The sequence below is a fragment of the Halictus rubicundus genome, chromosome 1 (assembly GCF_050948215.1).
Source record: "Halictus rubicundus isolate RS-2024b chromosome 1, iyHalRubi1_principal, whole genome shotgun sequence".
Lineage (NCBI taxonomy): Eukaryota > Metazoa > Arthropoda > Insecta > Hymenoptera > Halictidae > Halictus > Halictus rubicundus.
In genome coordinates, this window is record NC_135149.1 from 24,273,259 (window position 1) to 24,291,227 (window position 17,969).

Here is a 17,969-nt window from a genome sequence, read left to right on the forward strand (position 1 = left end):
CTAGCAAATCTAATAACAATATTATACTGTATACCATATTATCACATTTTACAAATATAAGATAATATGTTATGTTTACATGAGTTTGGACTACATATCAATCGTTTGCACATAATATATTTAATTTTTATTCAAGTTACAATAGTTATTTTATATTTAGTACCTTTATGTAGGCTACTGTTTATTTTTATTTTATATTCAGAAAAACATGTGATCTTAGTTTTGCAAAGTATATATTAAAATATCATGTATTTTTTCAATAACAATATTGTTGTGTCGCTATTTTTATTAATTTTAATTATGCATGTTATTTAATTGTTCTTTAGTTTTCTAAGATCAGTGTTGTACGATATAATAGCTTCATTGGGTTCCAAAGATCTAATCATTTAGATCTAGCGATTCTTCTGTTGATAACAAGATTTCTATCTATTAAACCCATTCAATGAGCTTTACACTTGAGTTAGTTTCTCTTAGTCTATATGTAACTTAAACAGTATAAATACTATATTGTTTAATTTTCTTTTTCAAAATAATTTCTTCTGTTAAGTTCATTTAAAGTTAATTTAAAAGATTTCAATCTGTATTTTTACAAGTACATTGAGTATATTTAATTACTGTAAGCTTAAGAGTATTTATAAATAATTGTTATTTATATTTATTACAATAATTGTACAATTTTCCTTATGTTTGCAGAATTTGTACAGTGTCTTCTTTTGGTGATCATTGTGGTTTCCCTAGTGGAAACCAAAAACTACATACTACGCCACGGTGAGTTTATAATTATTTACTTTTATTTTTATGGAATCAGGGAATTATGGGACAAATTAAACATTATTTTGCAATTTATTACATAATTCACACAGGCTATGCTTTTCATGCTTTTTCTTTTGTACATTTTAGAGTTACTCTTTTATCGCTTGTATTTGTTTAATTTCCTTAGAAAAGTTTAAGTTCGAATATATTAAATAGTATAACTGAGATATCGATTGAAAGCAGGACATTGCTAAAAATTAAAAAAACACAGACATGATATATCTTAATTTGTGTAGTTGTGCAATTTGTGTGTTTGTAATTCAATGCAACATGGGCTACAGAAACAATCAATAATCAAACGGTTGCGCTTTATCAGACAACTGTCATTTTAATCTGAATGTAGACTTCTCACAATTAGAATAGTAACGACTGCAGGAATGGAAGGGAGAGTGTACTGTCTCATTCAAATGGTGAACAAATATTTAAATTTTAACATTACTTCATTATTTGTTGTTTATCTTCGTTTATATAGTTTTGTAAATATACTATCGTAAATCGTTTTGTACATTCCGTTATGAAATATTTAACACGTTTTTTGTTGTACCATAAAATTAGTATTTATTACTCCCTCCTTACGCTTCTATTTTTCCTATTTCTATGTTTTGTGTTCTATAAACATTCTTACAAATAAACATAATCTTTTAATCTCATAGAGGGAATTACGTAAATCTGCTTAAAGCATTATCTTAATTTATACTGGAAGCTACATAATTTTATTCTTTATTTAAAGTATTACTTTAGCATTTTTTTATATAACCGTTCCATGAAGTTAGATGTGAGATACACCTAATCTCGGCTGAATTTAACAGACGCGACACTAGAAAAACTCAACAGAATGTCGAATCTAACTGTACAATTGTTATCAGCATATATTAAATGATAAGACGAGGGGAGAAGAGATAGAGTGATCTGCAGGGATCGATAAGTTGTTCAGAAGGTAACCAGTTGCTCGTTTGAAAGTTTCGGGATATCAGTGTCCGCGTTTCAACGTGATATTTTGATTACACGCCGTCGTTACAAGTGAAATTTCACCGAAAACCAATAAAATTTGCAACAGCAAATCATTTTCTTCCATTTTTTTTTTCTTTCAACACGAAAGTTGAAAAGCATTGCGAACGTATCGTTTGTAGAAGCGTTTCGAACAAATCGACGAACGCACCAACACATTCTCAGTTTCACATTTTCGAGTGAAACTCATTATTCGTAACATTAATATCGCAAACGGCATAATAAAAAAGGAAAAAGAACGAATAAGTTTCGTTCGGGCGGGAAAAATTTCTTCCAAAATTTTCTACTTTCCGTTATCGTTATCAATCGTTGGGACAATAGATCTACGCGCGAGTGGAAGAATATCGATCGTGAAGCAAGACCAGAGACGAATTTTTATGTCGTACGATCGGTACTTTTGTAGTGGAAAATATTCTTTGAGGTGACAATACGTGATCAGTTCGTGCGATAATGATACTCCGAGGAATCGCGTTCGCCGAGGCTCGGCGGAACTCCGCCAGGCGAATTTTAAAGTCCCAAAATTCGAGTTGCGAAAAAGACAACGCCGAGCTGACTTACGATGGGGTTCGTAGTTTAGGGTCGAAATCAACACTCTCGGCGTCGCCATTCGGTGAAAATGGCTCTGCATCTTTCAGCTTTGTAAGTTCTCTTTCTTTTTTTGTAACTTTTTTAACCTTTCTTTTCGCGATTTAATTTGTTCTTTGCCGTCGAATTGGCACAATAGCATACGGCCAGTGATCAGCAACGGGCGTCCGCGGACGTTCAGGACAAAAATCATAACTTCTAAACTATTCAATTCTCGCCATATATCTAGGATTTGCATAACAAAAATTGTAGTCATCTTTATTTTTTATTGATTTTATTAGGATAAATATTTTTCTATTCATAAGAACATTGGTTTTACAGAAAAGAGTGACGTTTAATCGATATTATGCAACCTTTGCCAATTTTTTAATACTGTATCAGTAAAAATATATATTGAAGTACGTACAGGTGTTATATAGATAATTAAAAATTCTGTTCACGTATTTTGTATACTTGCATCATATTAAACACAAGTATCTTGCGAGTGCTTCGTATCTTTGATTCCGGTCAGTTTCCATTGAATATATTTTTTCCGTTGTGTTATCATTGATTTATGCCTCTGATATGCCAAAATGAATTAAGACCGCGATATTATAACAGGATGGATAGAGGAGAAGGAGAGTTAATTTTATTAAATATAATCTGTAAAATTTATATTAAATACGTAAACTCCTTTAACAATATTCCAAAGGATCGCTTTAAAAAAATATTCTCGAAAATGTAGCCATTCACTAAAAATTGTAAAAATGTATGATTCGAGCCAGGATCGTTTGAAACGAATATTTTCCAAGATCGAGTGATCTAAAAATTGCAAAATTGTTTGTTTCGACTTTGTACGTACAATATAATCCTCACGTGAGCTATAGCATTCTGCGATATTGTTTTGAAAGTTTCACAATAGGGATTAGTGCACCCCCACTTCGTTTGTATTAATTGGGTTGAGTCAGAAGCAACTTCCACTTCCAATTACCATGCTCCTCTTCATTGAAGACAATTGACAATTAACTTTTCCCGTGTCATATAACTGAAGTCACATAAATACAATTATTTCACGTACCAAATCAATAGATCTATGGATAATCCATGGACTTATTAAAATATCTTGATACCTTCCTCTCATTATTATCAGAACACGTTGCATGGATAATTTACATTATTTTTGTAAACCAATAAGTTTCGCTTTCAACATTGAAAATATTATTTTGTGCAAAAAATGTACTCTTTGAAACTTCACCGTTGATCTTAGAAACAATACAACAGGTACAAACCGTGACAACTAAAGGAAGCGATGCGTGCAATAATGCAGAACAGCTGTTCGCGTAAATATCCACGATAGACTGAATAATTTCGCGTTTCGCCTAGCTCGACTCTCTCTCTCTCTCTCGGGCTAAACAGTTTTGCACCTGAGTATCTCTCGTATTAAACCTGCAAAGAGGCCACTCTGGGCTGACTCCTGTTTTACAGTCGAATATCTTTGGTTTTATAACAGCGAAGTCCCGCCTGAGAGCCTGTAGTTCACCGATTAATCGTCCGAGGGTTTGTACGTTACGAATAATCTAATTTGTGCAGGGTAATCAGGTGATATCTCATTTTGCAAGCAAAGGGACATTATTACTTTTAAATGCATTATCGTTTATAGCAATGATTACGATGAAATACAGTTTTTAAACGAGTACTAACTAGTTTTACTGTTGTATTATTTTGTTCTATTTTTATTATTTTATTTTTCCCATGTTGCTTCATTTTTTCTCACTTCTATTTCTAATTGGTTTTAAGAAAGAAGCAGCTTCAGTATTTCAATTATATTTATTGAAAAGTTAAGAAAAGTGCATGTTTCACGTTCATTGTAGAAGTTTATTAACAAGAGTATTAATTGATCATAAAATTGTAACACGTTCGATTTTTAACTGCTTCTTGCTCGTTTATTTGAAGTAACCAAAATTGGAACTGCCTTCTCGTTGCACCAACCCCTTCACTTATTAAGCAATACTTAACTATACAAAATTAAGTGATCAAAGAAATATTTTCTCTTGCATAGTTCATTAACTATGGGAATTTACCGTGACGCTGACGTGTTATCGTAGTATGAAAGATGGTATAATTTACTTGTAAATTTAGTCTATATCTTATTAAAATTTCGCTGATATGCACATAATTACTGGACTGTGAATTTTTATGCAATATAAAAATTGTTTGTATTAGTCACAAGATACACGAGCAAGATACAGTATTTTTAAATTTATTCGTTTTTGTCATAAATGCATAAAATCTACAATCTAACCATTAATAAATAGAAAACAACTGTGAATTTTGAAATACGTTTATTTCTTTTTTTAATCATTTTATTGAGTTGGTAGTAGTGTATTTTGAAATTTTTTAACACTAAACCTACAGACACTTCTTGTATACCTGTTCCTAGCGTGAGTGGTCAAAATGACCGGTCCTTAAAAAATGTTACTGTTAATACATTAAACGTAGATAACAGTCAAGATGTTGCTGAATGAATTAGTAGACGAACATCTTCCATAAAATGACGATACACATTTATTTTCATATAATTTCAATTATACAAAAAATACTGCGATGCTCTCGATTTACAAAATTGTACTGTGTCGTCCAGCTTTGCGGTTTGGATATATTTGCCATGAAACAGTATTATCAACCAGGCACGTACGTGCTTTCAATAAGGCGGCTCATTTATTATGAGTTGGCCATGTCACATTGAGAATAGCCTTTTTTTTATAGTGATTGTTTTGGTTTAGAAGAGTAAATACCATATTATCTCGTGCGGTCAAATTGACCGGCCGCGGTAGGTAGGACAAGATACATATATTTCTTGGAAAAAGAAATAAATAAAACGAGAAATAAATACTGAAAAATACATTGTATGCATACTTTAAGAAACGTCGTAAAGATAAATAGCGATGTGATAATGTAGTATGTACGAAATTGTACGCAGAAGTTTGAAAAGGTCAATTTGACCGGCCGTGGTAGGTTTAGTGTTAAATATTTTGACCGTCCAATTTTCCAATTAGAAGTTTTAAAAATAGTCTTTTAATTATACTGCGATCAGCATCGAAACGTCGAAGATGTGTCATTGCAATTGCGTAGAGAGTAATTAACACCGTCACGCTGTTGCAGGAATCGAAGGTGATATTTCTTTATTTCATTCTTATCACGGCGCGATAACAAGTCGATGATAGAATCTCTAGGAAAATTTTGACAATCGCTTTGTAGATTAATAATTTATTACTATCTACCTGTTATCGGGAATCACTTATTTACTATCTTGCACTACCCCCAGCAAAAACGTACGCAATTCAACTAATTGCGTCTATCGTAATTATTATAATTATGTGTATTGAAATAGGAAGTATTTTCGCAAGGATGATGATAACGGGCCCCGTGCATAAATGAAATGTTAACGCAAACGTGGCTATTTGATACGTGCAGAATAAGAAAACTGGATATCGATTCGAGGAAGCGTTCGATTATCGTTAGGTGGCGAGGAAATTTTTCTGACAGAATTGTCGTCATCCTCGTTTATAGTATGAAACGTATACATTGCGATATTACTTAACAATTATTTTAGAATTCTCTCGCGGAGAGTTTCGTTAATATTTTCTTGAAGCATCGACAGGTTTTCTTCAGATTTTTGCATACACGCTTTCTACTTTTACTATGCACGCTAATCATTAGACTGCGGATTTTATGCATTTATGGCAAAAAATGGGACACGTACTAAACTATAACGACAGAATAATTGAAGGATCTTGTCACATTGTTAAAATTATTGAAAGAGGAAATATAGTTTTATTTAACTTCTGTTGCGTACAGTTAACTGGGAAAATTTTTGTTTTGCATAAAAATCCCGCAATTTAGCAATAATGTTTACGATTTTGATCAAACACTGTACAAGGATAGTGTAGCATTTTTATCGAATTTTTTTCTTTCAAAATCACATCGAATTTATCGAGTTACAATATTCGAGAAAATTGGGAATTTATAAATATTTGCATTTTTCAGTGCTTTTCTGTACGATTTCAGCAAGAATATTTTGGACTGTCTAGAAACGTAGTAAGCAGTATCCATTCGATATTTCAACGAAGATAAAAAAATGTTATCAATACCATCCGCGGTTTATCGGAAATTAATTTATCAGAATTCGGAACGCAGCACGTGTGATGTACTGAAATTTCTTCTAGAATTTTTCGCCTCAGCGTCGCGAATGACTATAAAACGTGAACTTGGTAGTCGCGCACGGTTCATCGGAAGCGAACATATGTACACATTTCTTTATTTATAGACTAAGTTTGTTCTTTTGCATATTCTTGCTACGTTTCGTCCTTGCTTGAAACTTTATAGCGTTCAACAAGCAGCGTACTGTTCGAATAAAAATTCTGCGAAACAAATCACAGCATTTTTACTCAAATTTTAGCATTGCAATTTTTTAAAGGCTTTTTCTTAGTTTTTAACAGCTTTCTACTGTTCTCTATGGACAACTTCTCGTTGACTGCTTTTTTGCAAAATTACATAAACTAATTGTAAGCCGAAGATTTTAATTATGCTCCACTGTTATTTCATTATTGCGAGTTTTACTTTTTAATACGCTTATCGAAGCATGTTTAGATTTTAAAGATATTTTTTATTTGTTAGGAATATACGTAGTTCAATATAAGTAGTTCAGTATGGACTATTCAGATATGTGCATAATTTTGTATCATGCTGTTATTAAAAAATACACGTAGAATAATTTATATAGGTTAGGCACCGTTATATTCCGTTCACTTTCAGCGACGAAACGTTCAGTTGTCGCGAGACCATAATACCGAAATGAATTTCATGGAAACGGTGCACATTTGTGCTCCTGTTTCACCAGTAGGCGTCGTAGTAGGCGTAAGAAACAATTTTAGGTTCGCGCGATTGTGAATCAGAGACTTCCAAGGGATGATGCACGCGATGCTAGAACGTAACTTCAGAATTTATGTACGAGTGATGAGCGAAATGATTTTTTAATATAAAGTCTTTATAGGTTACATCTTGAATCGCGTACTTTCGTTTATAAATTCTGCAAGCTTCGCCCAAAATTGAATAAACTAAAGGTCGCCAAATATGGACACTAAGTTACCCCAAATCAATATCAATACTCCTTGCAAATAGTTAATCAATTCTTCAAATAATAATATACTCTCGATTGAGACAATACTGATCCCATGACAAAAGGGTACTTATTTAGAAAGTACCACTCATCTCCGATTTTGATGAAACTGAAATATGTTATAGATTTTGACATTTTGAACAACTTTTTCCTTCTCGAATGTAGGGGGGTTTTCCGCATTCTTGCACGCTCCGTGGCAACGTAAGCCTGTTCCGGCGCGGCGTCTGTTTACTTTTTTTCTGTAAACACACTAGATTTCTGCGAATATCTCGAAACGTAAAAGCGACCCTCCTGTATTGGAAACGAAAAAATTTGTTCGAAATGTGTAGCTGCATAACATATTTATCAAAATCGGAGATGAGTGGTACTTTCTAAATAATCACCGACGAAAGTTTTTAATTTCAATTTCTTTTTTTATGAAACCTTTAACAATACATTTGTGACATTTTTCTGATTAAAAAGAGCCCAAACATGAAATAATTCGGAGCGTGCTTGCTAGCTTAATTCACGATTTAATAGAACCTCGATTATCCGAACCAATGATAATGATCAGCCTGTAAAACAGTGCAATCTAAAGCTTATTGCATAAACCTCTATTCACTATGTCCCTTGTGTGGAGGCTCTACTGTATCGCGTGTTAAACAAGCAAACGTGACCTAAACTGTATCATGTTTGGAGTGATTTTAATCAGAAAAATGTGACGAATATTCTGGCGAAAGTTTTATAAGAAAAAAAAAATAATGAAAAACAAAAAATCTGAGACTGACTTACTATTGTCTCGTCGATATGCCAGCGGTAAGAGATCAAGAAAGAACGACTGTGCACGATATAAGTGACACTTCGGCCCCGAAGTGTGTTTACATGTATCGAAACATTATTGCAAGTGGTTAGCGTCGACGGATCATTAATTGGTTTTGTTTGTTGTGTACGCATGATCGCTGACAAAGGACGGAGAGGCGAAATCCTTCGTCGCCACAGCGTCCAAGCTGGCCGCCGTGGAAGATGCGGCTCCAAAGGGGCCCGAGGCTTCGATTCGATCGAAAGCCACCTCACTTAAGGTATCGCCCACGGCGAAGGCTGCCCTTCTGGCTCTTAGATCCGCAAGGGGCAAAATACCGCATACACTTACATCTCCCTCGATCACCACCAAGGACGCTGAAACTATCACCGGTGAGTACTCGAAATTTTTACTACAGCGCGCAGGGTATGTACAATAGTTCGCAGTCGAGCGTCCGCAGTCGGGACCGAATGCGGACACTTAAGTGGGGGTAGGGGTTCCTGCGAATTCAACCTGAGACACCGATACCTGGCACATATCCTGTTCCGATTGGCCAGTTCGACGCTCAGTCCGAGGTCCTATATTTTTTGAAATTAAGAGGGGATAGGGGCGGACACTTAAGTGTGAAAAAGAGCGGACGCTTGAGCGTGCACTACTGTACGTGCCTCGTTACGGTCCCAACCCAGTAATCAGTAATCAGTACTCTCGAACGGCAGAATCCGGGTCTATTCTGACCCGGATGATTAAAATTGTTATTCAATTACTCAGTTTCTGGCGAACTAATTAAACGAACAGTTGCTGCATTAGGAACAATATAAAGATTAACGTGTCTACAAGAAGTACCGTAAGAAATATGTTGTAAAAATTGTTAAATAAAGCAGCGAATGGTTTTAAACATCGCCAATCTTATAGTTGTAAGTAGGCCGCGGATCTTTATGCAAAATGAAAAGTGTATTCATAGCGAGAAATAGGAATTGCATAGACCCGAGCTATTGTGAATTGTTCTTGAAATTGTGAGAATATGCATCAATCTTTGCAGTCTAGTGATGATCGTGCAGATTCAGATCGCTCCGAGAGATATTACGAACAAGATTACGCAAAAAAGAAACGGAGATAGTTGTACGTGTACAGTTAAAATAAAAGCATAATAATTGAGACGATGCAAGAAACAAGGTCCATATTCCACGTCGTAGTAGTCGGGTAGCGAACTAACGAGAGATTATTATAATGAGCGTTCTCTGACAGTGGAAAGTAAGCGACGAGGACGATGTGCAAGAAAATGTAAAGCATTCGAGAAGGTCCGAGATTTTTAATTAATTTTAATTGCTATACTCGCCCTCGGTGGTTCTTCCGTTCTTAACATTTAAATGAATCTCGTTCGTGCGATAAATGTCTTCGTGCATCAATCGATAAAAGTATTTTTCGTTCACAATAAATTCATTACGAGTAGACCGCAAATATTTAAAAACATATTTGCAAATGCAAACATGAAAATTCATGGAATCAAAGTTTGGTCTACGGATGGTTTCAATAAAGTTCAGTAAAATCGCGATTTTGTGAAATGTGAATGAAGTGCATACGATTCAAATAATTGTAGAGGTTAATTAAATTACCTTATAAGAGTTCGTTCGTTAATTATGACTCTAGACTACAATATTATTTTGCTAAAAATACGCTGCAGATGAATATTTAACAAAATTTTATATGGTTTTAATCGCATTCGAAACCTTATTGGATCACTAACTGTAAATTAATTTATGATAATTTGTAGTGGCATCCACAATTTCGTTGATCATTGCAAGTTATCAGGGGTTTCTGATGTTTGCCGAGAGCACTCTTATTTATACTACGTGTCTCATAGATGTCACTTCAAATCTCTCAGTCTATTCATTTCTCTATCTTCATTCACACTATTATAAATCATTTATTTCTCAAATTACTTTTACACTAAATTCTAATAAAAATACTAAAAAGAAGCTTTGAGTTAAGAGTTTATAATCCATTTCTTCTTTGAAGGAATCTTATTCTCTAACAATAATTTCCAATTCTAAAATATTTCTGTGAAATTATGATAACAGTATAATACAGAATTCCATTTACAAACGCACTACCTGTATGATTTATATTTACATTTCACTCATTCTACGATCTATAACCGCGTTTGAAAAATTTTCCATAATTATTAACAACTCACCCTTTTGAAAATTGAACACAGGTGCACACAGAGACGCACTAAACAATTTAAACTCACGTAACGATCATAGTTTAATATCCTTTCGTTTCGCAGCGATTCCTCCGAACAGTTCACGAAACCACCACATCCGAGAAAAATTAATTGCTCCACTGTTTAATTAACGCGTTCTCGAGAATTTCGACGAACACTAGAAAGAAATGTTCTATGCTTACTGAAGTCGAAGAAGGAACTATCCTCTCCGATCTTGAGTACGAGTATTTTATGGTAGCCCGTGAACCTCCATGGCACACAGCATTCTCCGCTGACAAATGATGATTACTTTTCTCGATCATTGTCATCATTATTATCGTTAGGGTCGTCGTCGTCGTCATCATCATCATCGCCACCACCATCATCATCATCATCATCATCATCATCATTATTATCATCATCATCTTCATCATCATCATCATCATCATCATCGTCATTCTTGTTGTTCTTGGCGTCATCGAACCGAGATAACCTTCCTTTTGACTGAAAAAAATAGTGACAAAGAATTCTCAATATTTCCTTATCTCAAAAATACTCTTCAATGGTCTTTATTTTTTATGGGGAAATGGAGTGTCATATCTTTGTGCATATAAAATTTGTTTGCAATCACATCGTTACCTATTTTATTTGGAGACCCATTAAAATTGTTTTTAATATTTTCCTGATTTCTAAAATAATTCATATTTCTTGCTTCTCATTATTTATGGGCCATCGCAGTGCCATATGTTTTTACATATAAATTTGTTTGCAACCACGCCGTTACCTATTTTATTACATATTTTGTTACATATTTTCAATATGAATTTACATGTAAAATGTTTCTTAAAAATTTGTTTTTAATACTTAAAGCAACGGAAACCTACATCGTTTAATCGAGAAGCATCGAACTTCCGAGCCATAATTATTACGATTTTGCAATCATGCTGTAACCTCTCGTATTTGAACATCCATTATGCAATTATCCTAATATCCGAATGCTCTGTTGTCAATGTACCTTCCCCTATACGACCAAATGAATTCTAATCATCATGATTTATAGAACGCAACGAAAAGGGAGCACACCTCATCGAATTATTATCTTTTCATAATTTTGGAGTGGCATATTATAATTTACAAATTTCACAGCGTTTCATGGGGGTATCACATTATTTTGGTACTTAATACATTACACAGACGATTTTAATTTGTGCAAATGAACAAAGATTTAAACATTCTGTTCTCTACATTCATTTGTTCAATTTTCTAACTTCGGTTTACATAATACTAGTTCCACATAAAAATATGCAAATGTGTTAAAGAAAATGATGTTACCGGCATTTCGAATTTGTTAACAATTCCGAACGTGTTATTGTGTTTTGCAATGGTCAGGAATTCCAAAATTGTACATTATATTTAATTAATACATTTACGGTGATATTTAGCGTGATTAATATTATCGTTCTATTATTTGAAAATATTTTTACTTCGAACAGATTCGAATACTAAATTAGTGTCAATCCGAATTAAATTTCCAAATTAATTTAATTTCAAGTTTCCGTTAAGATTGCTACGTTTAAGCGAGTCTAGGAAATCTTCTAACGCGTAAGCACGCATGAAGTCATCACAGATTGTTTTGCAAATCTTTTATCACGCGAAGGCTTTACACTACTTATCTTATTAGATGTGTTTCTTCCGCGAGGTTGATAAAATACTTTTCGCTCCACTTTATCTTCTCTATCGACCATTTTCTCTTTAGTACTTATTGTGAAGGTCGCATTCTGGTTTTTTTAAACCGTTGAAATAGTATTTATCCGTACGTTTCAATAATCATAAATTCACACGTCCTTCTATCGAATCATAAAATTAGCAATGGCTCTTGGTGCGGCTTGGCTCGCAAATAATGAATACCTTTCCGAAAAAAAGCTATCGTGCGAGATAGAGATCTTTTCTTTGCAGCGTACACGGTGTTTCGAATCAGCTGACGAGATAATTTTACGAATCTGACGGCGGTGCAGAAATAACTAACGCACTTTGTTGCGTGGCTCCCGAAATAGCCGACCTATAAAGGGTCGGTCATTTCATGTTCTCCTAATGTGATATCCATTTGCCCATTCCATTGCTATCGGATGAGAGCCGACGACTGTTACATGAATGGACTAGAAACTTTGGCTAATTTCGTAGCGTTAAGTAATTACCAATTATGAGCGAAGAAGGCGCGAATACTGGTGGCTCCGCGTAATTCCTCGAACACCCTTGGAGTCGGATCAATTTTTTAAATACACTCGCTGCTTTGTCATTTCTGTATCTATTTTTTGAAAATTATTGGGTTTAAAAATAACATTTACTATGTCAAACTCTGCTTCGATGTTATTAACGTATCTATACAATTTATTTTGACGACATTATTTGTCAAGATTAAACAAATCAATTTCTATTTAATATACTCATTGCACCAAGCATAGGTAACTTTTCAATTTTCATTTCATTAATCCTTTAATGCAGAGGTCAATAGAATCTAATTTTCTTCTAACACCACGAGGCTTTTCATACGTAATGCTATTGTTGCTACATCACGTAAAACTACTTTTAGAAAAAGAAGAATTCATTAAGTCATTCCAAGATAATTTAAAGAAAATTAAGACAGTGCAAATTCAATTCGTGCATCTGGAGGGTTAAATCATTTACTTCTGATCTTGTGGAGTATTTAATATGTTAATAGTGGGGTTAGTTGAAAGATTAATTAGTTTAGATGGCGCGTAAGGAACATTTTGAGAAAATTGTATTCGCGAAGGAACTGGAAGAGATTGCTTTTAAATTCACGATTTTCAATTTGCAAATGACACTTGAAATGTCGTAAAAGTGTAATCGAAAGTTTGAGATTAAAGAACCGCAAGAATTCAGTTCGTTCCACTCTGTACGTCAGGTTATATTACCAGACATTGGGTAAATATTGGATTGAAACAAATTGACATAATGATAGGGACGTGATACTAATTTTTCACGTTAGAGATGAGGAACAAATTTGTTATGTGCGTCATGCGGATTTTATGCATTTATGACAAAAATTAGTAGATGAAACGCTAAACAGAAGAATTACCACATGAATTTGATATTACTGGTACACTATTTACAACCTATTACAATTATTAAGAGAGGAAATCAATTTTTACGTAACTTCTTTTTCATGCAATTGATGCAGACAATTTTTGTTTTGCACAAATGAGCAATTTTAAGTATTCTATTAATTTTTTTTCTTCAAGGTCAATTGTGATTAAATAGCAATGAATGGCCTTTTCATAATACATTTTATAAAAAGAATGTTGTCGATAAATTTTGTATGAGTTCAACCGATGCATATCCACATTCATGCAACTCTGGGCCTGGCGCCATCTTTCAATTATATAAAACTTCAAGCATAGTTAATGTTTAAGGTCATTGTCGTGGACGAAAATAGTATAAAATTGTACTTGCATATGAAGCGACACTTCGTTCGAAGTGAATAAAAGTCTAGCCATTGACGTTTCGCATCGAATTTCATTCGCACGATCGTTTAAATAAATATCAATATGATCGAAGGTGTTTCTTATACACTTCACGTGAGGTCGACGAAATTCAATTGAGATTTTAAATTGTGAAAAATCGTTTTAAAAAATCTTTTAACATTACTTTCGTTCTCTTTAAATGACTCACAATTTTTTTCATGAAAGTACGGTCTGCATCTTCTTAAATCAAAAGTCAACATAGCGTGGTAAAAACAAACATTGAGACTTCAATGATGTGCTTCTGGAGATCATACTTTTTGACTTGTTTGACAACACAAGTATTTATTGTTGGTCCTTCAAACTTTGCACAATGTATAAACATATTATTTTTTACATATTTGTTTCTGTCCTAGTCCCGGACAAGTTTGTCGAACTTTAAAACTGAACGTGATCGTTAATAATTGTTCAAGTGGATGTAACCGTAAATATAAAAGAAAAACCTCGCAAAAATCAGGATTACAATATTGCATCATAAATTTCGCTCGTGCATAATGAATCTCTAATTTCTAAACGCATTCGTTTCCTGTTTTTTTTTCCCACACGAGATAAAACATTGCAGCAATAATTTGCATTTTCGCTTGTCTTTGACTTCATTATTTCTCTTAGAACTAAAATGCTTCACTTCCTTCTGTGTTCAAAACTGTTTACATTTGGACCGAAATAGAATTCGGTAGACCATAACATTAGTACAGAAAAATATAGTACCACAGTACTAAAATAGAATATGGTTTTTTCATATTTTTGCCAAGGTAAACGAGCTGTCCTCGAGCACCCAGAGCGTAAGAAACTCTTCTTCCGATGAAAATGTAAACATGTAAATTTAAAATTACAATAATAAGAAAAAAAAAATTTTTTCATGAGTATAATAAGTAGCTCACACTTGTACAACACGTGGCTTCGTTCTTAATGTGCTCGTGTACACGAGAGCAACATAACTCTGCAATTTATATCCGAATTTACATAGTTCACGGTTGAAAACAAACTTACCTAACATTATTGCTCACATTTACAATTTCGTTACATAATACTGCTTTCCATAGTATTTCAAATTCTGAATTTGTTTATTCTAATATAAATACGAAATTGTATGAAGTCATGTTCTTTTCTCGATATAAAAGGATTAATTTAAGTTTAATAATGCAAATAACCGAATTTTTGATTTTACATTTTAAAGATTGAATGAAACTTGACTTTCGTCCCCCAATTTGCAGTTTACGGCTTCGTTAACGTTATGGTGTCACGATCACTACCGACAGAATCCAATCCAGTCCTATACATTTATAGAAATCGATCTTTTTGTGATGAATCTATTCAGGGTTCGGTAAAGAAACCAGATTGGCGAACGGCCAATAGATTCGTTCTATTTTGTTCTCTCTCGCACACCGTGTGGAGTAAGTTCCATCCCGACTTGTGGATCCACATGAACGTTTCCTCGACACTCTCTCGAGTTTTGCAAGTTTCGCTCTTCGCAACCGTTCAACACCTGTTAACAACAATTATCGGTGGTGTTCGAAGTCCCTCGGAAATCTCCGTCGTTAGACTTTGCACTGGATCGCGAATACCGCAAGTGTTCAGTGAAATATGTTCGATCTTCTAACACGATCGAAAAGTGCGATTAATTGAGTCATCGATCGCAACGCGAGCATCTTCCCATAAATCTCTGACACGCTATACAAAACAAAAAAAAAAAAATAAAATCTTCAATCATTTTCACTGAAGAAAATATTTTTATTTCCCAATTGGAGCAGAGTAAACGATTACGCAATTTGTCACTTTGTTCGATTGATAATTTGGTTTGGAAGTTGAGGAATACGAACAGAATGGAATTGTAAAGAGACACGGTGGAAATTAAATTGTAAGACGATATCTGAATGTGACCGCGTCTGTGTGTTGGCACAAATTGGATAATCGAGTGCTCGGGATAGAAGAGGACACTATTCGGAAAGATGAGTGGGGATTATTAGCGCGGAAAAAGGGATTATGTACAGTGGTGGTGCATCGACTCGGCCTAGTGGCCCAGCAAAGCTTAAAAAGTTTCTGGAAAAAAGGGATAGCATTCTGAACAAATGGAGAGACGGTACGGACTTCGTTTCTGAATCGTTTTCAATAAACTTCCAGTTGAACCTGCGCCTCGTTTTCGCCCGATCTAGGGCGAAGGACCCAATTACTGTGGAGCTACCAACTACCGTGCTTATATTAATTATACTTATTTTTTTCATTAAAATCAGTTTATATGTATATGTTATATATCTCTTTATTAACATTAATTACGCTTTAAAAATAAGTATAGTTAATAACAGTAATTGGGTCCCTTACCCTATTATATTTGATTCATTCTGGATCTCCAAATCAATTCTTCAGCTTCGAGACCCAATGAATGCTGGATCACGTGTACCAGAAAAGAAAAGTGTTTTGCAAAGTGTTTTGAAGAGAATAGAACAGTTAATTTCATAAGCAAATCTCGAAAATTCAGCACACAAAGTAACATTTTTTAACTTATACACTTCTATTACTGGACTGCGGATTTTTCGTATTCATACAAAAATTAGTGAATTTTTGAAAGAATAGAAAAATTCGACGAATTTAAAAATATCTTTAAGAATAGAATTTAAGAATATTGAATTGTTAATTTAAATATGCATTATATTTCTTTTACTTAGATAAGCAGTGTACAAAAGAAATGGTTTAAAATTAGTACCAATTGAGGAACTGCCTTTTGAAGTACATTTTAAATAAAATACTTAAAATAACAGGAAGTTGGTTGACAATTTTTATTTTACATAAAAATCTGCAGTCTATCCGTTACCATAAGAGATAAATGAGCGTGACCTTATGTTTCCCGCAGTGACTGCTACGCGGCAGCACTGACCGTATCGATGTTCGATATTATCTCGTTCGTGTTCAAATGTCATTAGCACTCCAATGAACACGAAATTAATCTAACAATGATTTTAGTCAGGCATTAAATTGTACCATATGGAATTGACATTCTGAAAGTAATGTTCACCCATCCAAAATATGCAAACATCACTAGTTTCTTCCATCCACGATATTTTGTATTTATTAGACGTTCATCCTGAAGAAAGTATTCGATCAAAATACGATTGTTGAAATTTTATATTTTAACGTATAATAAAAATGAGAAATAATAATTAGTATATATTAGAGAAATATGTCAAAAGAGTTTGGTATATCAAGAAGACATTAGCAAAGCGGCAAATGGTCTTATCCCTTCAATAAATATAATTTAATGTACTGTCTACAGCTATGTAAAAATTATAAAAAGAATAGGAATAGTGTTGCAGCGCATAAGAATATTTTTTAATGCTTTAGAACAGAGCTGTCCAGCGTCTGCCCGTACGGGCAACGATTTTCTTGCCCTGGGCATACACAGAACGACGCTGCAGGCACGAAACAACGCCCCTGCGGGCAAAGCTACATGTATTTGTCACACGCATTGTCACAGCTACGTGGCCAACTACGGCTGTGCTACCCTTACCCCCACTCTCCTGAGTCACTTGCTCGCAGATTTGTCCGTGACTGTGCCTAGTGTCGCCAGATCAAGACTTGTTCCCCCACTCTAATTTCCCCTTCTACCGCGCTATTCCCCACGCTTCCGCCGCGGCCTGGTCACGTGACGCGTACCGTCCCTATCGTGCATACTCCGGTACTGGCAAAGAGAGAGGGTACATTCTTCCCCTCAATTCGTGTGCTCCCTCCCCTCATCCGACAACACTGGGCATCGGCTAGCGCCCTTGAATTTTAACAGAATTTTATTATAAATATATTAAATACAGATTTCATGCATCTATAATGCATAATAAATTCCAATGAAAAATTAAATGTCTACATTTTTATTTTAAACGGTCTTTAAAAACAACC

At 34.2% G+C, this 17,969-nt stretch overlaps 2 protein-coding genes across 3 annotated transcripts in view; one reads left to right on the forward strand and one right to left on the reverse strand.

Annotated features, from left to right (window-relative positions):
- The window catches only part of LOC143358426 (uncharacterized), a 64,399-nt gene extending 48,982 nt beyond the window's left edge, over nucleotides 1-15,417 (reverse strand). Inside the window, exons 1-2 of the mRNA XM_076795582.1 lie at nucleotides 15,075-15,417; nucleotides 10,749-11,042 (exon numbers count right to left, since the gene is read on the reverse strand). The gene's annotated coding sequence lies outside the window, so the exon portion shown is untranslated. The remainder of the gene's footprint in view (nucleotides 1-10,748; nucleotides 11,043-15,074) is intronic.
- Milt (trafficking kinesin-binding protein milt) overlaps nucleotides 2,257-17,969 on the forward strand; it is a 60,758-nt gene continuing 45,045 nt past the window's right edge. The window contains exons 1-2 of one of the 2 annotated variants that reach the window (XM_076795480.1): nucleotides 2,257-2,460; nucleotides 8,512-8,734. In XM_076795480.1, the coding sequence (XP_076651595.1) occupies nucleotides 2,272-2,460; nucleotides 8,512-8,734 (412 nt within the window). In that variant the 5' untranslated portion in view covers nucleotides 2,257-2,271. Of the gene's footprint in view, nucleotides 2,461-8,511; nucleotides 8,735-15,871; nucleotides 16,165-17,969 lie in introns of those variants that run through there. The other variant, XM_076795489.1, reaches the window with a different exon arrangement.